Source organism: Chamaea fasciata, unplaced genomic scaffold (genome assembly GCF_029207755.1).
Source record: "Chamaea fasciata isolate MVZ Bird 193981 ecotype frontalis unplaced genomic scaffold, bChaFas1.0.hap1 SCAF_17, whole genome shotgun sequence".
Taxonomy (NCBI): domain Eukaryota; kingdom Metazoa; phylum Chordata; class Aves; order Passeriformes; family Sylviidae; genus Chamaea; species Chamaea fasciata.
Genome location: NW_027094102.1, coordinates 1,061,393 through 1,076,029, shown reverse-complemented (window position 1 = coordinate 1,076,029; position 14,637 = coordinate 1,061,393). Strand labels below are relative to the sequence as shown.

Below are 14,637 nucleotides of genomic sequence, written 5' to 3'. Positions count from 1 at the left end.
GGGTTCAGTGCCTCGCTGCCAGGCAAGTTTTCCTTTGGCCCAAAAGGAGGAGCCTGGGCATCCCTGTAAACTGCCGTGCCTCAGCTCCTCCTGCTTCTCCTGGTCGGGAGTTTGGGCGCAGGAATTTGGGTGCAGGATTTTGGGTGCAGGAATTTGGGCGCAGGAATTTGGGTGGAGAATTTTGGGTGCAGGAATTTGGGTGCAGGAATTTGGATGCAGGAATTTTGGTTGCAGGAATTTTGGTGAAGGAATTTGGATACAGGAATGTGGGTGCTCCCAGCGAGGCTGAGCTGTAGCTGCAGTTCTCCCAGTGCTGAGGAAGCTGCGAGTCCTGCCCTCGTGCCATGGGCTGGCACAGGGTGGAAAACAGGACTGGGCTGTGGGCAATCCCTGCAGCTTCTCTCAGTCCCACATCGCCAAAAGGCCCCGGTGGGGTTTGCAGCCAGCCGTGACTCCCGGTGCCACATTTCCGTGAGGGAAAGGGGTGATCCCTGCTGAGCCCCCCGGTGCTGCTGCTGCTGCCGGGAGGCACCAAGCGGCCACGACATCACGTCTTGGAAAAGAATTTCCAGGTCATTAACCAGGTCAGGCCAACTCCTGCTGCCGGATTCTGCTGGGAATCCGGAATAAATGGCTGATTAACGTCCTCTGGATGTGCACGGTGTCACTGGGAGCAGGACTGGAGCTGCCTGCTGGGATGGAAAGTGATTGGAAACACAGGAACATTTGGGGTGCAGCCTTGAAAAGCAGCTCGCCCTGGACTTGAAATTTGAGTGCTGTGTTCAAAGAATCCCCCAGAAACGGGGCCAGCAGACCTGACCTCCAGCACAGGATGAGCTGTCTGACGGCACTGCCTGGGATATCCAAATTTATTTCTGCCTAGGAAGCCTGGACTGCAGAATGCCATTTCCAGGAGCTGGCACGGAGCTCTGGGAGGGCCTGATGAGTAAAGCAATAACTTGGATCAAAGCTCTTTATCTGATTTTCTTTTAATGGCTGAAGCATGGCTAGGAGGAAAGTATGTCAGATGTGCAGCATTTAAATATATATTCAAGAGCTGAATCTGCGTAGATAAAATTTGCAAAAGTACCAAAAGTGGTTACACACTGAGGTCCTGTCTCTCTAAATAATGCAAGCTCTGAGTGTAATTCGTATTAAAAAATCAATTGAAGCAGCTCTTAAGGGCCTAAAGTACCTGTGGGAGTGGGATTGTATTCCTGAATCGTTTGACATTTTCAGAAGATGACCTGACAGATGGAAGTTTGGTGCAGAGTGAAGGGCCCATCTCATAATCCGAGTTAAACAGGCTTAGGTCAAGAAGTTCTGTGGAACACGTGCAGCTACACAGGGGAGCCGAAGCTCCCATCCGCAGCAAAGCCGTGATGTAATTGCTCACATTGCTCAATCTTAACCCAGCAGAAATGTCTGATGAAGGGGTGGAAGGCGTTTGTGTCCCTCCTCTCCCTGTTCTCAGATCTGTTTTGGCAGATAAAAGCGGGATATCGAGCACACATTTCCCGTGCCTGTGTCTGCAGGGGCTCTCCCTGTCTGTGTGGGCAGCTCCAGCCCACAGCAGTGACAGCCACGGCTCAGAACCCCTCTTGGAGGGAATTCCACCAGCCCTGCTCAGACTCGGCTGGGAATCCTTGCGCTGGGAGCTCTGGCCACCGACTGGTTTGGTCTGGAGAAAAGATCCCTCTCTGGCTGTGTTAAAACGCCCATTTTGAGACAGATGCCGGGATCAAGGGCACCGTGTGTCTCCCTAATTCAGGTTATTTTGCTTCTTCGGAGAGATAATTTTTTCTTAGCTCTGCCCATAACTTTAGAAACGGAATGTTTGTCAAACAGCTGAACAAAACCACTTAAAACGTGAGGGGCCTGGATGATAAATCTGGAATGTTTATGCAGCACAGCAGACATTGCTCCTGAGGTCAATGGTTTCCCTGAGGAACGCTGGAGAGCAGAGATTAAACTCCGTGTGTATTTTCCCAGGGGATTCAGCCCGGGGCTGGGCACTCCACTGCTGCTTCACCCAGCCCTCAGCACAGGCACCTCCAGGGTGAGGAGCTGAGTCAGGACCTTGTCACCTCCCTGCTCTGGATTCTTCACATGTCCAGCACTGCCAAGCAAGTGCCTGGCCCAGACATTTCCACCTATTCCACGGTGCATTAAAATGGCAAAAACTCCAGGCCCAGAGCAGCCCGGAGGCTCTGACAGGATTGTAATCCAGGCTGGTGATCTGATCTCTTCTCTTTATCAGGATCAGGAAAGACAAAAGCATTGTCTGCTGAGAGTGTTCCTGCAAACCACCCAAGGGCCACCTAAATCCATTGTCCCTAGGATCTGAAATAAGCTAGAAGGAGAATAATTGTGATTGCATCGATGTGATGGCAGCCAAACATAGCCCGGTTTGCAAAATCAGTCTTAGATTTAATTTACGCTGAAGATTTTTGGTGTAATTATGCTGGGGCTGTCTCTGCGCCCATGAAGGGATGCAGTGTACATTTCTTTCAGCTAAAACCCTGATCCTGATGCAATTGCAGCAGCAAAACTGTTGTTCTGGTAGAATTCACGATGAGTTCAGGACGCTGAATGAAGACCTAGCAGCTTTGACTGAGTTGTTTGGGTTTTTTTAAACAGCCAATGATTCGTTGGAATCACAGCTCATTCCAAAAGTCCAGAGGAGGTCTCTGAAGGCCCTGAATGTTCATGTTGCTGAATCGCTGCTGATTTTGGTTCTGTGCAGTGACAGCTGAGCTTCAGCGGACACGGTGCAGAACCAGCAGAGCCCAATGACACTTTGGCCGTCGTGAAATGAATTTTATCAAACCGTGCTAGAGAAGGGGTAGAATCCGGGTGACAACTCTGCAGTAAACTGATGTGCTCTGCTGTGCACAAACCCAGCAGGGGAGTCTCCTGACAGGCACAAATCTGAGCCCCAGGAAGGTTCCAGTCCCTCCAATAAGCTGTTGGGCTTCCCAGATCCTGAATTAAGTATTATGTTGTGATAATACAAGTTGAGATCAGCTCCGTCTGGTTCCCACAACTAGAAGATCAAATGGCTCTCTTGCCTTCCCAAGCAAAGTGAGTGTAATATTCACAAACGAAATTATGCAGAAAAACTACAAGGGTCCAAAAGCGTGAGGAGGAGGTTTGCACCAGGCAGTGGAAGGCGAATTGCCATGATCACATAATTCATCCACAATCACAGTGAGCCTCGCTGAAGTTATTCCCCACTGGTGTCTGTCAGTAATTGTGTTTCTTTTCTGTAGTGACCATAAGTTCAGGCTGGCTTTGGCTGTGCCGGTGAGGAGCAGGCAGTGCCCCACTGCTGAGGTCTGGAGCCCACAAAGAGACGAGGGGAGCAGGAGCTGGTGCAGTTTGTGCAGAAGAAGCAGAAGAAAGTCTCTCCTACCCTAACATTACAAACTTTAAGGGAACGGGAATCCTTTCCTCTTGCAGGGTTTCACCCAGTGGAGCCCTCAGAGACGCTCACACAAAAACACGGCTGCTAATCTAAAGCCCAAAACACGAGCAGAAACCTTTTGCAAGTGTGTGAGTCATGTTTTCCTCACAGAACTGCTGAAACCATTGTGCCCAGAAACAATTCGAGATGGGAGCAGGGCTGGGAAAGCTTCGCCATAAACACCAACAGACACCATTATTTTGTCTGTGGAAGGTGGAGGTCGCTTGGCTGGAGGAACGCCCTCAGAGAGAGGAGCAGGAGGTGCAGTCTGTGTGTCCTGGCTGCCCCAGCCTGCCTGGGCACTGGGTCACCCCAGAGCTGAAACACCAAAACCTGTCCTGGCAAACGGACCGCTGGAACAGGGCCAAACAAACCTACTCATTCAATCTGAAAACAACAACAACAAAAAAATCTGCTTAGACTTTGAGGTACATTTCTGAGCCCTGAAGTCTCGACTGTACAAATCACAGGCATTAAAACATCCCAGCCGGCGAGCCCCTGGCAGCTGGGAGCTGTGCCCAAGACTCACAAGCTTTGGAAGACCTCACTGAGGCTCCCTGGTTTTTGCAGCGCTTTGGGGTTCCAGTTGCCCCTGGCAATAGACTCCTTCATTTTGTCCTGTTATTTCTGTGCTCGGCAGCCCCTGGCTGCTGCTGAGCTCACGTTCCTGCTTTCGGGGCAGGGGAAAAGGGAGGAAGTTCCTCTGCTCCGCAGGGCACAGTCCCTGTTTTCATGAGATTTGGACACTGCAGAGGTTCCAGGTTGTGAGGCAGATTTGAGGTGAGCTTTGTCGGGGGTCCTTATCTGATTTGTTTCTACCCCAAAGGGAGGGCAGAATTTGAGATGCGTCCAGATCCTTTTTCTCAGGGGCACTTTCCACTCCAGCTAGCAAACCCTCTGTTTAAACAACTGCATTTATAGGCCTTTCTTACAAATAAAATGTTCTGTTGACATCCAACTCATGGTTTTCTGCTCAGGAGTGTGAAATGAGCCATGGATTTCTAGGTCACAACAACAAAAAAAATCCATCTGCAGGTGTGTATCGAGAGGCATTGACCTTGTTGGTGTTGTTTTGAAGCGATAGCCCCTTGGATGGTGCTTTATTTAAATCCTCTCCATTCTTAGGGAGCTGGGAAGATGTGCGTTGCTTTGGAGAGGAGCAGTGCTTTAGGGCAGGACAGGGTCAGTGGCCTTGGGGACTGAGCTTTGGGCAGTTACAGACAGCAGATGACCCCAGAGGGGCTGAGATGATTTTGGCCAGGCCCACGAGAGGCCGAGGCAGCTCTGGCTTCTACTGGATTGCAGCAATGCATCTCCTGGAAATCCAGAATTATACTGTGTTTATAAACACACGTGGTCCAGCCCAGGAAATCTGGGCAATTTAGGAGTTTGGGGGGGTCTCTACATTTCCCACATGGTCCTTCACATCGAGAGTTCAGCCCCCACAGATTTTACTTCAGGAGTCTTCTCGTGACTTCCCACTTTCTGTTCCCTGCCGAGGGTCTGCCTGGTCGTGTTTGTTCCATGTCTTTGTGCTCCAGAGGCTTTCAGGGTCGTGTTGGGCAGGCTTCTTTTGATAGCCATGAACTGAGTTTCCCAGGTTAAAGAGCTGAAAAGTAGATCCTGGGAATCTGGCTTAGCCTTGATGAGGGATGTGGTCAATAACCACGAGGCTATTCCTTTTATTTCTTCCTTTGACAGCTTGTTATGCAATGACATTTTTCAGTAAGTTGCATGCTTTCTTCGGGCTAATGATCCTTTTGATGGGGTGACAGTTCACAGACTTACAAACAACTCAAAACTAGAGGGAAGAATGGAAAATATTTTGAAACTTCAGCTGTGATATGAAGCAAGCCCGAGCTCTGATTAAGGGGGTTAAGGAGTATCTTTCCAAAGCAAGACAACAGAAGTGCTGCGGGGTTTGATCAAGAGGTGGGGAAGAGGCTCCTGAATTTTCCGTGTACCAGATTCCTGTGGATGCTCCTGAGGCTGTGGAGTCCTGTGGACTTTGCTCCTCTGAGCAGTGAAATACCTGGCCGTGGGCAGCACCTCCGTGCACCCTGGAGACCTTGCAGAGCAAGGATTAACTGTTAACTGGGGTTTATCATTGTCACATCTTGTCCTGCAAGGTTCTGCCTGCTTTTCCGGGGTGTATTCCTGAGCTTGGCTCAGCCCGGGAGATGGGAGTTTAAACTGAGCCCAGGGAATGACTGAGAGGCCTCTGAGCAGGCAGGATCAGGATCTCTGCTCCTGGAGCTCCAGGACAGCTTTGGTGGGTGCTGGAACCCAAAGGTGCTCACTGCCAGTAATTCCCTGTGCTCGTAGACCAGCCCAGAACGAGGAAAAAACACTCTCAGGTCCTCTTCTCCCGGGGAAGTGTTGAGGCATTCAGTGCTCTGCAGGCAGCCCTCACAGGCAGGGAGGGCTTTGCTCTCCAGGTGAGTGGCAGAGGCAGGAAAGAGCCTCACGCTGACAGTTCTGGGCTTGTGTCTGCCTGATGGTGGCCGTGCTGAGGGGATCATGTCAGGAGCAAGGGCTGAGCGTGGAGTTCCTTCCCAGCATCCACTCTGACGGATTAAGGGTGTTCTTCAGAGCACGTTCTGTAACTTGGGACAAACTTCTGCGTGGAGCATTCGGAGCTCCTCTTGGAGTTTGTCCTTCTCCCTCCGAACACATCCTCCAGCTCTTTGTTATACCCAGATTTCCTCACTTGTGGTGTTTACATTACACCAGCTTGAGGGGGAAAGGAAGGGAATTTTTCTGTATATGAACTGTCGGGGTGATTTTCTACAGCTGCTTTGAAGGATGTGTCTGTTACTTATATTGGGACTTGGATTCTGTAGACATATGGCAGGGAACACAATTCCCCAAAAAGCAGAAAGGGTTTGAGTGATGGAAAACGAAGAGAGCAATCCAAGAGAAACCCTGCCAGAAGAGGAGCATGAACCTGAAATTTACTGTTGAAACCAGACTTGTGCCTTGGGCTTCAGCACCGCGCAATTCCACCCTGGGCTGCAGTGTGGCTCTGCACAGATGCAGGGAGCTGCTTCTTGGAGCCGGCGGAGTCTGGAGCCTGAGCCTTGTTCTGGCATCCACACTGCCTTGGAAATGCACAGCCTGGCCTGCACTCCCGCAGCACTGGGACAATTACAGGCGTTTTAAAAAGTCAGAAATGCACAGAGCCTCCGAACTGAGGCTGTTCTGGCTTTTGCACAGTGAGTTTGCAAAATCAATCAGAAATTGAAGAGGGCATGAGAGATTTCGTTTTAGACTCTCCAGCCCCTTATTAATTGTCCCGTGGATGACAACACAGGAAACGTGAATTGCAGACGAGCCTTTTTTTCCCAATTTATTCTGCTCGGTGTTGTTTTGACTTTCCACTTCCCTGCGGCTCACCGCTTGCAGCAGCACGAGGGCTGCCAAGGAGGTCTGGCCTGATGTGTTCCTGTGTGTTGTTGCAGGAGGCAGCAGACTCTGAGCGGGAGCCATGTCGGTGAAACTCACGTTTGTGTCCCCTGGGGACGGCGGTGGCATCAGCAGGAGCTGCTCCTTCACTGGCTTCAGCACCGTGCAGAGCAGGAAACTGGCGTGAGTGGCACCAAAATGTGGGGGGTTATCTTCTTTCCTTCTGCTCTCGGAGCCGGGATTAATGCTCAGGAGACACGGGTTTGCGTTTGGACTCAGATGTTTAGTAATTCTTATCCATGTGACAGTCTCACAAGCTGTGAGCTCTAACTAACAAGGTGGAAAACGGCTCTAACTCTCTCCGAGGTCTTTTAAGCACGAATTGTCCAATTATGAAATGACACCTAAATGATTTTCACTTTTAACCCAATAACCAACCACCCGTGGCCCACAATGTGGATTTTTTCCCCAATTACAAAATCCCACCCAGACCCATGGAGAAGAAGGTGAAAAAGAAGGACTCAGCCTCTGCCCTAAAACCTCCATCTTGCCTGAGATATTTTACTCTATTCTACACCCTTAACCTCTGGGTTTTGCACCCTGTGCTATCACACACTTCTATCCAAACCCCACACCCCCAATCCCAGCGCTGTCACTCAATTTTGGGAGCCTTTTCCACGGCCTCAGGTCAATGCAGTGCTTGCTTGGGGGTCAGTGCCTGTGAGCACAGAAAGCCTGGAATTCTCAGCCTCCAGAATTCCAGCAGGAATGGAATTCTGGAACCCCTCCTGCTGCCAAGCCAAAGGGTGCCTGCTGAGCTCTGGCCGAACCTTCGGAACAGCTGCGGGAAATCTCCTGGGGATGTTCCTGGTGAATCCTGGCAAAATCTGGAACTGAGCCCGAGTCAAATTCTCCCGGAGCTGCTGGGGCAGAGCAGCAGCACGTGGAGCAAGGGCAGTGTCCTGGCAGTGCCACAGGAGGGGCTGGGAGGGACCAAACCCTGCAAATTCCCTGCTCCCAGCCCAGCCAGGCTGCAGCCCAGCATTCCAAATCCCCCTGGAGTTCCTGAGCCATCCTGCTCGTGAACATTCCCAGAGCTCGTTGGGCAGCCCTGCTCTGTGGAGCAACTGCAGCTTTCCCACTTCTTTGTGAACTCGGCAATCCCTGTAAATCCCTGTAAATCTTGGGTGCCTTTAGGAGACATGACCTACAACTGGAAAATGAACACGATCTCTGACTGCACGCTAGAGCAATAACGAAGGGAATCATTTAGCAGCACCGTACAGAAGCCTTGGGAAGTGCCTCAGGAGCGTTGTGCTCAAAAAAAAATTCCTGTTTTGTGTCGGTAAAATACCTGACTCAAGCAATGAAATAAATACCTTTTCAAAGAACCAGATGAGTGAATTAAACTTTTGGTTAGACACAGAAGTGCGGGCCAAAAATGATCTGTGTGATTGGGATGCAGCTGAGGAGTCTTCAATTTGAGTAAATTGATTTGGTGGTGAAAGTGAAAATTGACGTTACCCCAAGCAAAGATCAGATATCTAAAATCACAGCAGCTGCTAAGACCCGGGGAAAAGCTCTGTCAGGTTGCACAGACAGGCTTGAGCTGCAGCCCAGAGTGGGAGTTCCAGCAGGGAAAGGATCTACCAGGAGCAGTGGTGAGCGGCTGTTTCTCCAGCAGGCACAGTCCAGCAGGGTCCCAGTGCTCCAGACAGAATCACTCACGGTAATATCCCTTAGGGTTATCCTCTCCAAGCTGCAAAGCTTTCCTGACCAGGTGCCTCTCTTCCTGCACTCCCGTGACGTTGTTTTTCATTATCTGAGCGTTTGGACAGACAGTTTTGCTCAGGCAGCACGGCAGTGAGGAAGATTTCCGTCCCAGACTCTCGGTCACAGCCCAGTGAACGCGAGAGCCTGCCCTGGCAGAGACAAGGATTTTTTAAATCATCCTCTCCTGACTTCTCTGTCCCTCAGGCACCGTTGCAAAGCTCAGCAGGAGCTGGCAGGGGCCCTGTGCGAGGTCTGCCCAAGGATGACACACAAATCAGGCCCACGTGGACATTCCCCAGCAGATGCTAAATATACTTTTGCTTTTCTTTAGCAGCTTCCCCTCGGGTCTCTCAGGCAGACGCGATTTTGTGTTTCCCCGCCGTGGTGTCCACAGGAAGTAAATGTTGTTGCTGTTATCTGCAAAGTGGGAAATCTGATCCTTAAATTATCGGGTTCACAGGGGAAAGCAGCACGAGGACTTTCAGCTTTTAGCTGCTGGCCCTCCAGGCCGTGCCAGCTGCTTCACTCCTGTGTGAAATGCAGGAAAATTGGATTTTTACCATCAAGTGTGCTCAGCCGGGCTGCAGCAGCCAGTGGGGACTCCCAGCCCCTCTGTGTGCAGCCCTGGGATGCTGTGCAAGGCAAGGCGTTTCCAGAGTTTAGGATCCAAAAATCTGAAGGTAAATTCCAGAACGAAGCAAAACCCAGGAGGAATTTGGGCTTTTTCATTTCAAAACAGAATTATCTTGTCTCCTCCATTCGGTGTCTTGCTAATTAGAGTACTCCAGAGCTTGGAATTAGATGCTCTTTCTTCTTAGCGTGAAAGAATTTTAAGCAATGAGCGTTCCAGGAGACTCTTATTGGCCACACTGTCCCTTCCAGTGTTATTCCTGTTGAAACTCTCTCACTTTGCCGGGAATACCCAAAGATGCCTTATCATAACAAAGAAAAGTAATATCAATGTGAGGTTCTAATTGACCAGTCACGTTCCTTGTTGTAGGTAACCCGAGCTCCAAACGCTTTGGTTAATTAACACTTTCCATTAAGGCATCATAAAAAACCCAAGATAATCAGTGGTGTGAAGAAATTCAGTGTCCAGCAAAGTTTGGCAACACCTGATTTATCAGATTTTTTTTTTTTTTTTTTTGCAGAACAGGTGTTAAAAACTGGAGTTAAGTGGAAATTTGGGACGAGGATGATTGAAGTAGGGCCTCTCTAATAGCACGAGGGACAGCTCTCAGGTGTGCACAGCACAGTAACCCTCAGCTACAAGGCTGGGACTGAAACCAGCCAGTGGGGAACTATTGAGCCTGATGGAATTCCTCGTTTCCCCAGCTGAGCAGAATTTAGGATGGAAATTGTAGGGCAGGTAGAAAAGCTTTTCAGAGAGCTGCTGCCTGGTTTGCCTTCCTCTGGGAGATGGGAAACTTCTCCAGGTAATGTTATTTTAGAGGCTTTACCTGGAGGAACTATTAATAACCCTCTATAAAAATAGCCAAGACTTAGGGGAGGATATAGAGAGAGGCAAGCCAGACAGGAATTGTTTGCAGGGAGCTCATTTTCTGCTTTAAAGGTGTCTCTAACTCGTGGTTCAGGGTGTTCTGACTGCTTGGGTTGGCACAAAACATTCTGTGTGGGGGACTTCTGGTAGAAACAACATTTAATTTTGATGTTGCAGTTGCTTTTGGAAGTAATTAGCTGAGGTGTTAGATGCTGAAAGAACCCCTTGATAATTCCGTCTGGTGTGTGCAGTCTGGGCCTGGCAGCTGGCTTTTTGAAACTGAGCAGTGCTCTGGGCTGTGGCTTAAACGGATGATGAGTGCAGGCAGAGAAATTGCAGTTTCTAAAGGCTCTTTGGGTGGATTTTGCCACTGAGGGGCTTCTGCTGCTGCCACAGGGCTCTCAGGTGCCCAAAAACTCGGTGATTTTGAGTGAATGTTTACGGGATGGGACGGAGCTGTGCCCTGAAGTTCCGCGCCTCAGGCATCTCAAGTGATGGTGGGCTTTGCACCTTTCCTGAAATTCTCTTCTGTCCCCGCAGCAAGTCCCTCAGCAGAGGCTCAGTGAGGTCGAGGATGTCACTGAAACCCCCCAAGGCCTATAACTCCCTGCAGAAGGGGGCACTCATCTGGGATCCAAAGCCACTGCAGGTGAAGAAAATTTTTGAAGCTTTGAAGAAAGGACTTAAGTAAGGACTTTTTCAGTTTTGTCACTTGCCTCGCCTGGTCGTGCTGCTGCGGTCTGTGTGTCGCTGTGCTCTGTCCCCACCTGGCGTCTCTGAACACCCGTGGTGACTTCCCCACACCTGTGCAGCCGCTTCCATTCACCCTCACTCTGCTTGCGGGCGCGGGGCTCCGCTGGTTTTGTGTGTTCCTGCTTTGTCACGCTGTAAAAAGTGACAGAACTGTCCCTCTGCTGGGTGGCAGGGGAGGGATGGGACAGCCAGGCCTGGGGAGGGGTTGGCCAGACCTCCTCTGGAGAGGGAGCTGTGTGGAGTTTGCTTGGACCCAAAAAGCTGAACTGAAATCCAGTGTGAAAACCAGGGCGTGCCCTGGGGAGGCTGCTTCGTCAGGCACTTGTGTTCTGCCTGTGCTAATTCCTGAACGTTTGCAGAGTCAGCTGTTCCAGGAGGGTGTCAGCATGGCTCTTCGGGGGTTTTGTGATTTTTTTTTTTTGTCTCCCCCTCTCAATAGAATTAAACTCTGAAGCTCAAAATTCCTCTGTGATCTCTGGGTGTCTTGCAAGGCAAAGGTCTAAGCAGGTTCACCTGAAAACTTCAGCTTTTTGATTTCCCAGGATGTTGTGAGCCTGTTCTCACAGGAACTCCATTTACACCCTGCAGCTGCTATCAGAAGATAAAAAGAAACCTTTCCCTGGATTTGCAAACGCTGCAGCTCTTTCTGCTGGCACCCCCTAACAGTCCCTGCAGCGTGTCACTGCTGTCCTCCACGTTTTGCTGCTGTATTCGTTTGGGTCGTGGTTGGTTTTCTCAAGCAAAGAACATCCAATGCACTGTAGTAACACTTTATAAAGTCAGATGTGTCACCTTTTTTTTCGGCCAATAAAAGACTATGAAGTCTTCGCCCTAAAAATATCCACCGATGCCTTATTGGAGGATTTAGATTTAAAGGAGACAAGGAAACCAAATGTTTTCGCAGAGCTGAGAATTTATCTGAGCTTAGGGAGGAGAAACCAAGAAGGGGATCAGAGTTTGTTCCCAGTTCTGCAGCGGGTGCCACATGAGCAGCCTCCTGCCAGGAGTGAGCGGCTGACTAATGGACTGAGGTAACCTACACAAAACAACGGGATCGGATGGCAACGCAGAGGCCAAATTTTAAGTGAACGCAGACCGAGTCCACTCGGTGCTGCAGTGACTGGAGCTGTTAGCCCAGAACATGTTTTACGTGCCTGTTTCTTTGTAGCTATAGAAAATAACTCTTTATTCCGTTAACCATCTGGCTGCCGTTTCACCCAGCTGATAGCTCTGACATAGCCAAAGCTAAAAGCGAAGGAGCTTTTCCGAAAGGTGGGTGAATGCTTTTCTGCCCCCAGCCTTGGCTGCTTCTGCCCTGAGCTGTGGCTGGGCAGGTGTCAGGAGCCGAGTGCCGCAGGGCTGGGATGCCCTGGGGGACCTGCTTTTGGAGCAGTGAGGAAACGAAATGCATCAAAGCCCACGTGAGGAAGTGTAGCTGCCTAAAATGAAGGGTTTTTGACTGCTCGGAGACTGTGTCTAAGAACGTGGTGTTTGCCAGGTGATTCAGGTTCCCTTTTAAACATGAGCGGGAAAAGTGACCTAAGTCTGCTCTGTGTTCAAGGCAAAGCTGGAGGAGTCTCAGCTGAGAAGGTTTTAGGCCTGTGGAAAGTCCCAAGGCACAGCCCATGTGTGCAGGCAGCTCTGGAGAAGCCAACTGGCACCAGGAGCTTCGCTCCTTGCAGAGCAGTTCTCATCCTGGAAGAAGGAGCTGTTGCATTCAGAAATTGCCTTTCCAGTGTTTTCATCTCTGTTTGCTCACAGGCTGAGCAGCCACTGCCCCACCTGGCCGGGGCAGGGCTCTGTGGGCGGTTTTGGGGTGCAGGGGTTTTGTGGGCAAGCCTCCGGCTCTCCAAGGTGGGGCTGGTTTTGGAGTTTTTCCTCCTCGCCACTGCCAGCAGAGCCTTCCCCAGCCAAGGAACCATCCTGCTGCCTTCCAGGAAAGGCTCAGGTGGGGGCAGCTGGAGAAATCTGAGAGGGAGATCCGTGGTTTATGTGTGTGTTAGAACTCGAGATTCTCCTCCTCCGCTGCTGGTCCCATCCTGCCGAGGACACCTCCCCAAAGAATCTCTGCTGAATGCAGCAGGAGGATCTAACTGGGCTTGCTCTCTCTCCCCAGTGAATACCTGGAAGCACATCAGGCTGAGCTGGATTATCTCTCTGGTCGGCACAAGGACACGAAAAGGAACTCGAGACTGGTAAGGGGCTTTCCGTGTTAAATGTTGATATAAAAATCACAGAACCAGGCGCTTGCTCCCACCGGGGACTCCCAGGGGCTGCCCAGGTAAAACACTGAGGTGGGATCCAGAAGAGCTGCACAATCAGAGGTTTCCCAAGCCAGGAATTCTCCAGACGGGAGAATTGAACTTGGGATTTCTCATTTTCAGTACCCAGGGGTGCTCTTCGTGTGTCTTTACTGGGCTGGATCCCCCTGAGCTGAATCTCTCCCACCCAGCTCAGCGATCAGTGTTTGTGGTGTTAATTCCGTGTGAATTAGGACGTTCCCAGTGAGTCTTGCAGAACGTATGGAAGTGTCATTAATGGTCCAAATCCAGGTGCTCTCCTCAGCCTGTGCCATTTCTCTTTCAGGCTTTCTACTATGACCTGGACAAGGTAAGGCTGGTGGGGATGGGCTGCTGCAAGGAGAGGGAAGCGGGTGATTTTCTGCCTGCTGTGTCACCTAATGACACATTTGGGCAACGATTTCTTACCTCCCTTTCTCTCTCTCTCTCCGCCCTCTTCAAAAGCAAATCCGCTCTGTGGAGAGATACATCAGGAAATTGGAGTTTCACATCAGCAAGGTGAGGGCTTTGTGCCTCGCACCTGAGAGGCTCACACTGCTCTGTGAGTGTTCTGGCCACGTGGAAGGCACTGATTATAATTCATCTGAAGGGGAGAATGCTGGGGACTGGCTGAAAGCTTTTTACAGGAGGAGGGGATTTTTATTTATTTCTTTTCCTGAATGGTCCCATTCAGGCTGGATGTTGGGCACGAACCCAACCTGAGTTTTCCTGTGAAGCCAGTTCGCATTTTGTGCCAGTTTATTCAGCAAATGCAGCTCTGGGAAGGCTGAGGTGTTCTCCCCCCTTCCCCAGAGGGGCCACGAAACCAATTCTGTGCCTGCTGCCTGCCAGGGGACAGGGCTGAGCCTCTCCTCTGGCACAGCCCTGCGGGGGTTTCACTCTGGCCTCAGGGAATTGCAGTTTGTGTGAGCAGAGTGTTACCTTTACTTCTTGTCTTCCACTCCGGTCGAAGCAGAGCTGGTTGTGTCCCTGAAAAATGATCGTGGGACATTGAGGAGCCAACTGCTGCACGCTGCGAGGTGCACCCTGCAGGGCTCTGACAGAGGGATTGGGGTCGGGTTGTTGGGGGTGTTTTTGGCCAGGAAACGCTGCTGATGTTCCCTTCCCAAACCCCTGAGCCATGCCAGGGTAATTCCAGTCCCTTCTCTCCCGTGTTCCAAAGGTGGAGGAGCTCTATGAAGCTTACTGCATCCAGTGCAGGCTGCGGGACGGGGCCACCAACATGAAACAAGCCTTCTCCCTGGCCCCCGCCACCAAAGCCTCCAGGGAGAGCCTGGTGGAGCTCTACAGGAACGTCCAGGAGTGCACAGAGGTAGGAAAGGCTTCACTCTCCCAAGCAGGACCTGCCTGCTCCCCTGATCCTGCACAAAAATGTCCTGCGAGTTGCTGCTGTTTTGGTTGGTTTGTTTGTTTGTTTTAATGGTGTGGGTTAAAAACTT

The 14,637-nt window shown here is 50.7% G+C and overlaps 1 protein-coding gene across 4 annotated transcripts in view; it reads left to right on the top strand.

Moving 5' to 3' along the window:
* RIPOR3 (RIPOR family member 3) overlaps positions 1-14,637 on the top strand; it is a 41,306-nt gene that overhangs the window by 11,024 nt on the left and 15,645 nt on the right. For 2 of the 4 annotated variants that reach the window (XM_066199271.1, XM_066199272.1), the window contains exons 2-7: positions 6,928-7,054; positions 10,686-10,832; positions 13,015-13,093; positions 13,485-13,508; positions 13,643-13,696; positions 14,361-14,510. In XM_066199271.1, coding sequence (XP_066055368.1) covers positions 6,954-7,054; positions 10,686-10,832; positions 13,015-13,093; positions 13,485-13,508; positions 13,643-13,696; positions 14,361-14,510 — 555 coding nt within the window. In that variant the 5' untranslated portion in view covers positions 6,928-6,953. Of the gene's footprint in view, positions 1-6,927; positions 7,055-9,899; positions 10,081-10,170; positions 10,218-10,685; positions 10,833-13,014; positions 13,094-13,484; positions 13,509-13,642; positions 13,697-14,360; positions 14,511-14,637 lie in introns of those variants that run through there. The other 2 variants (XM_066199273.1, XM_066199274.1) reach the window with 2 other exon arrangements.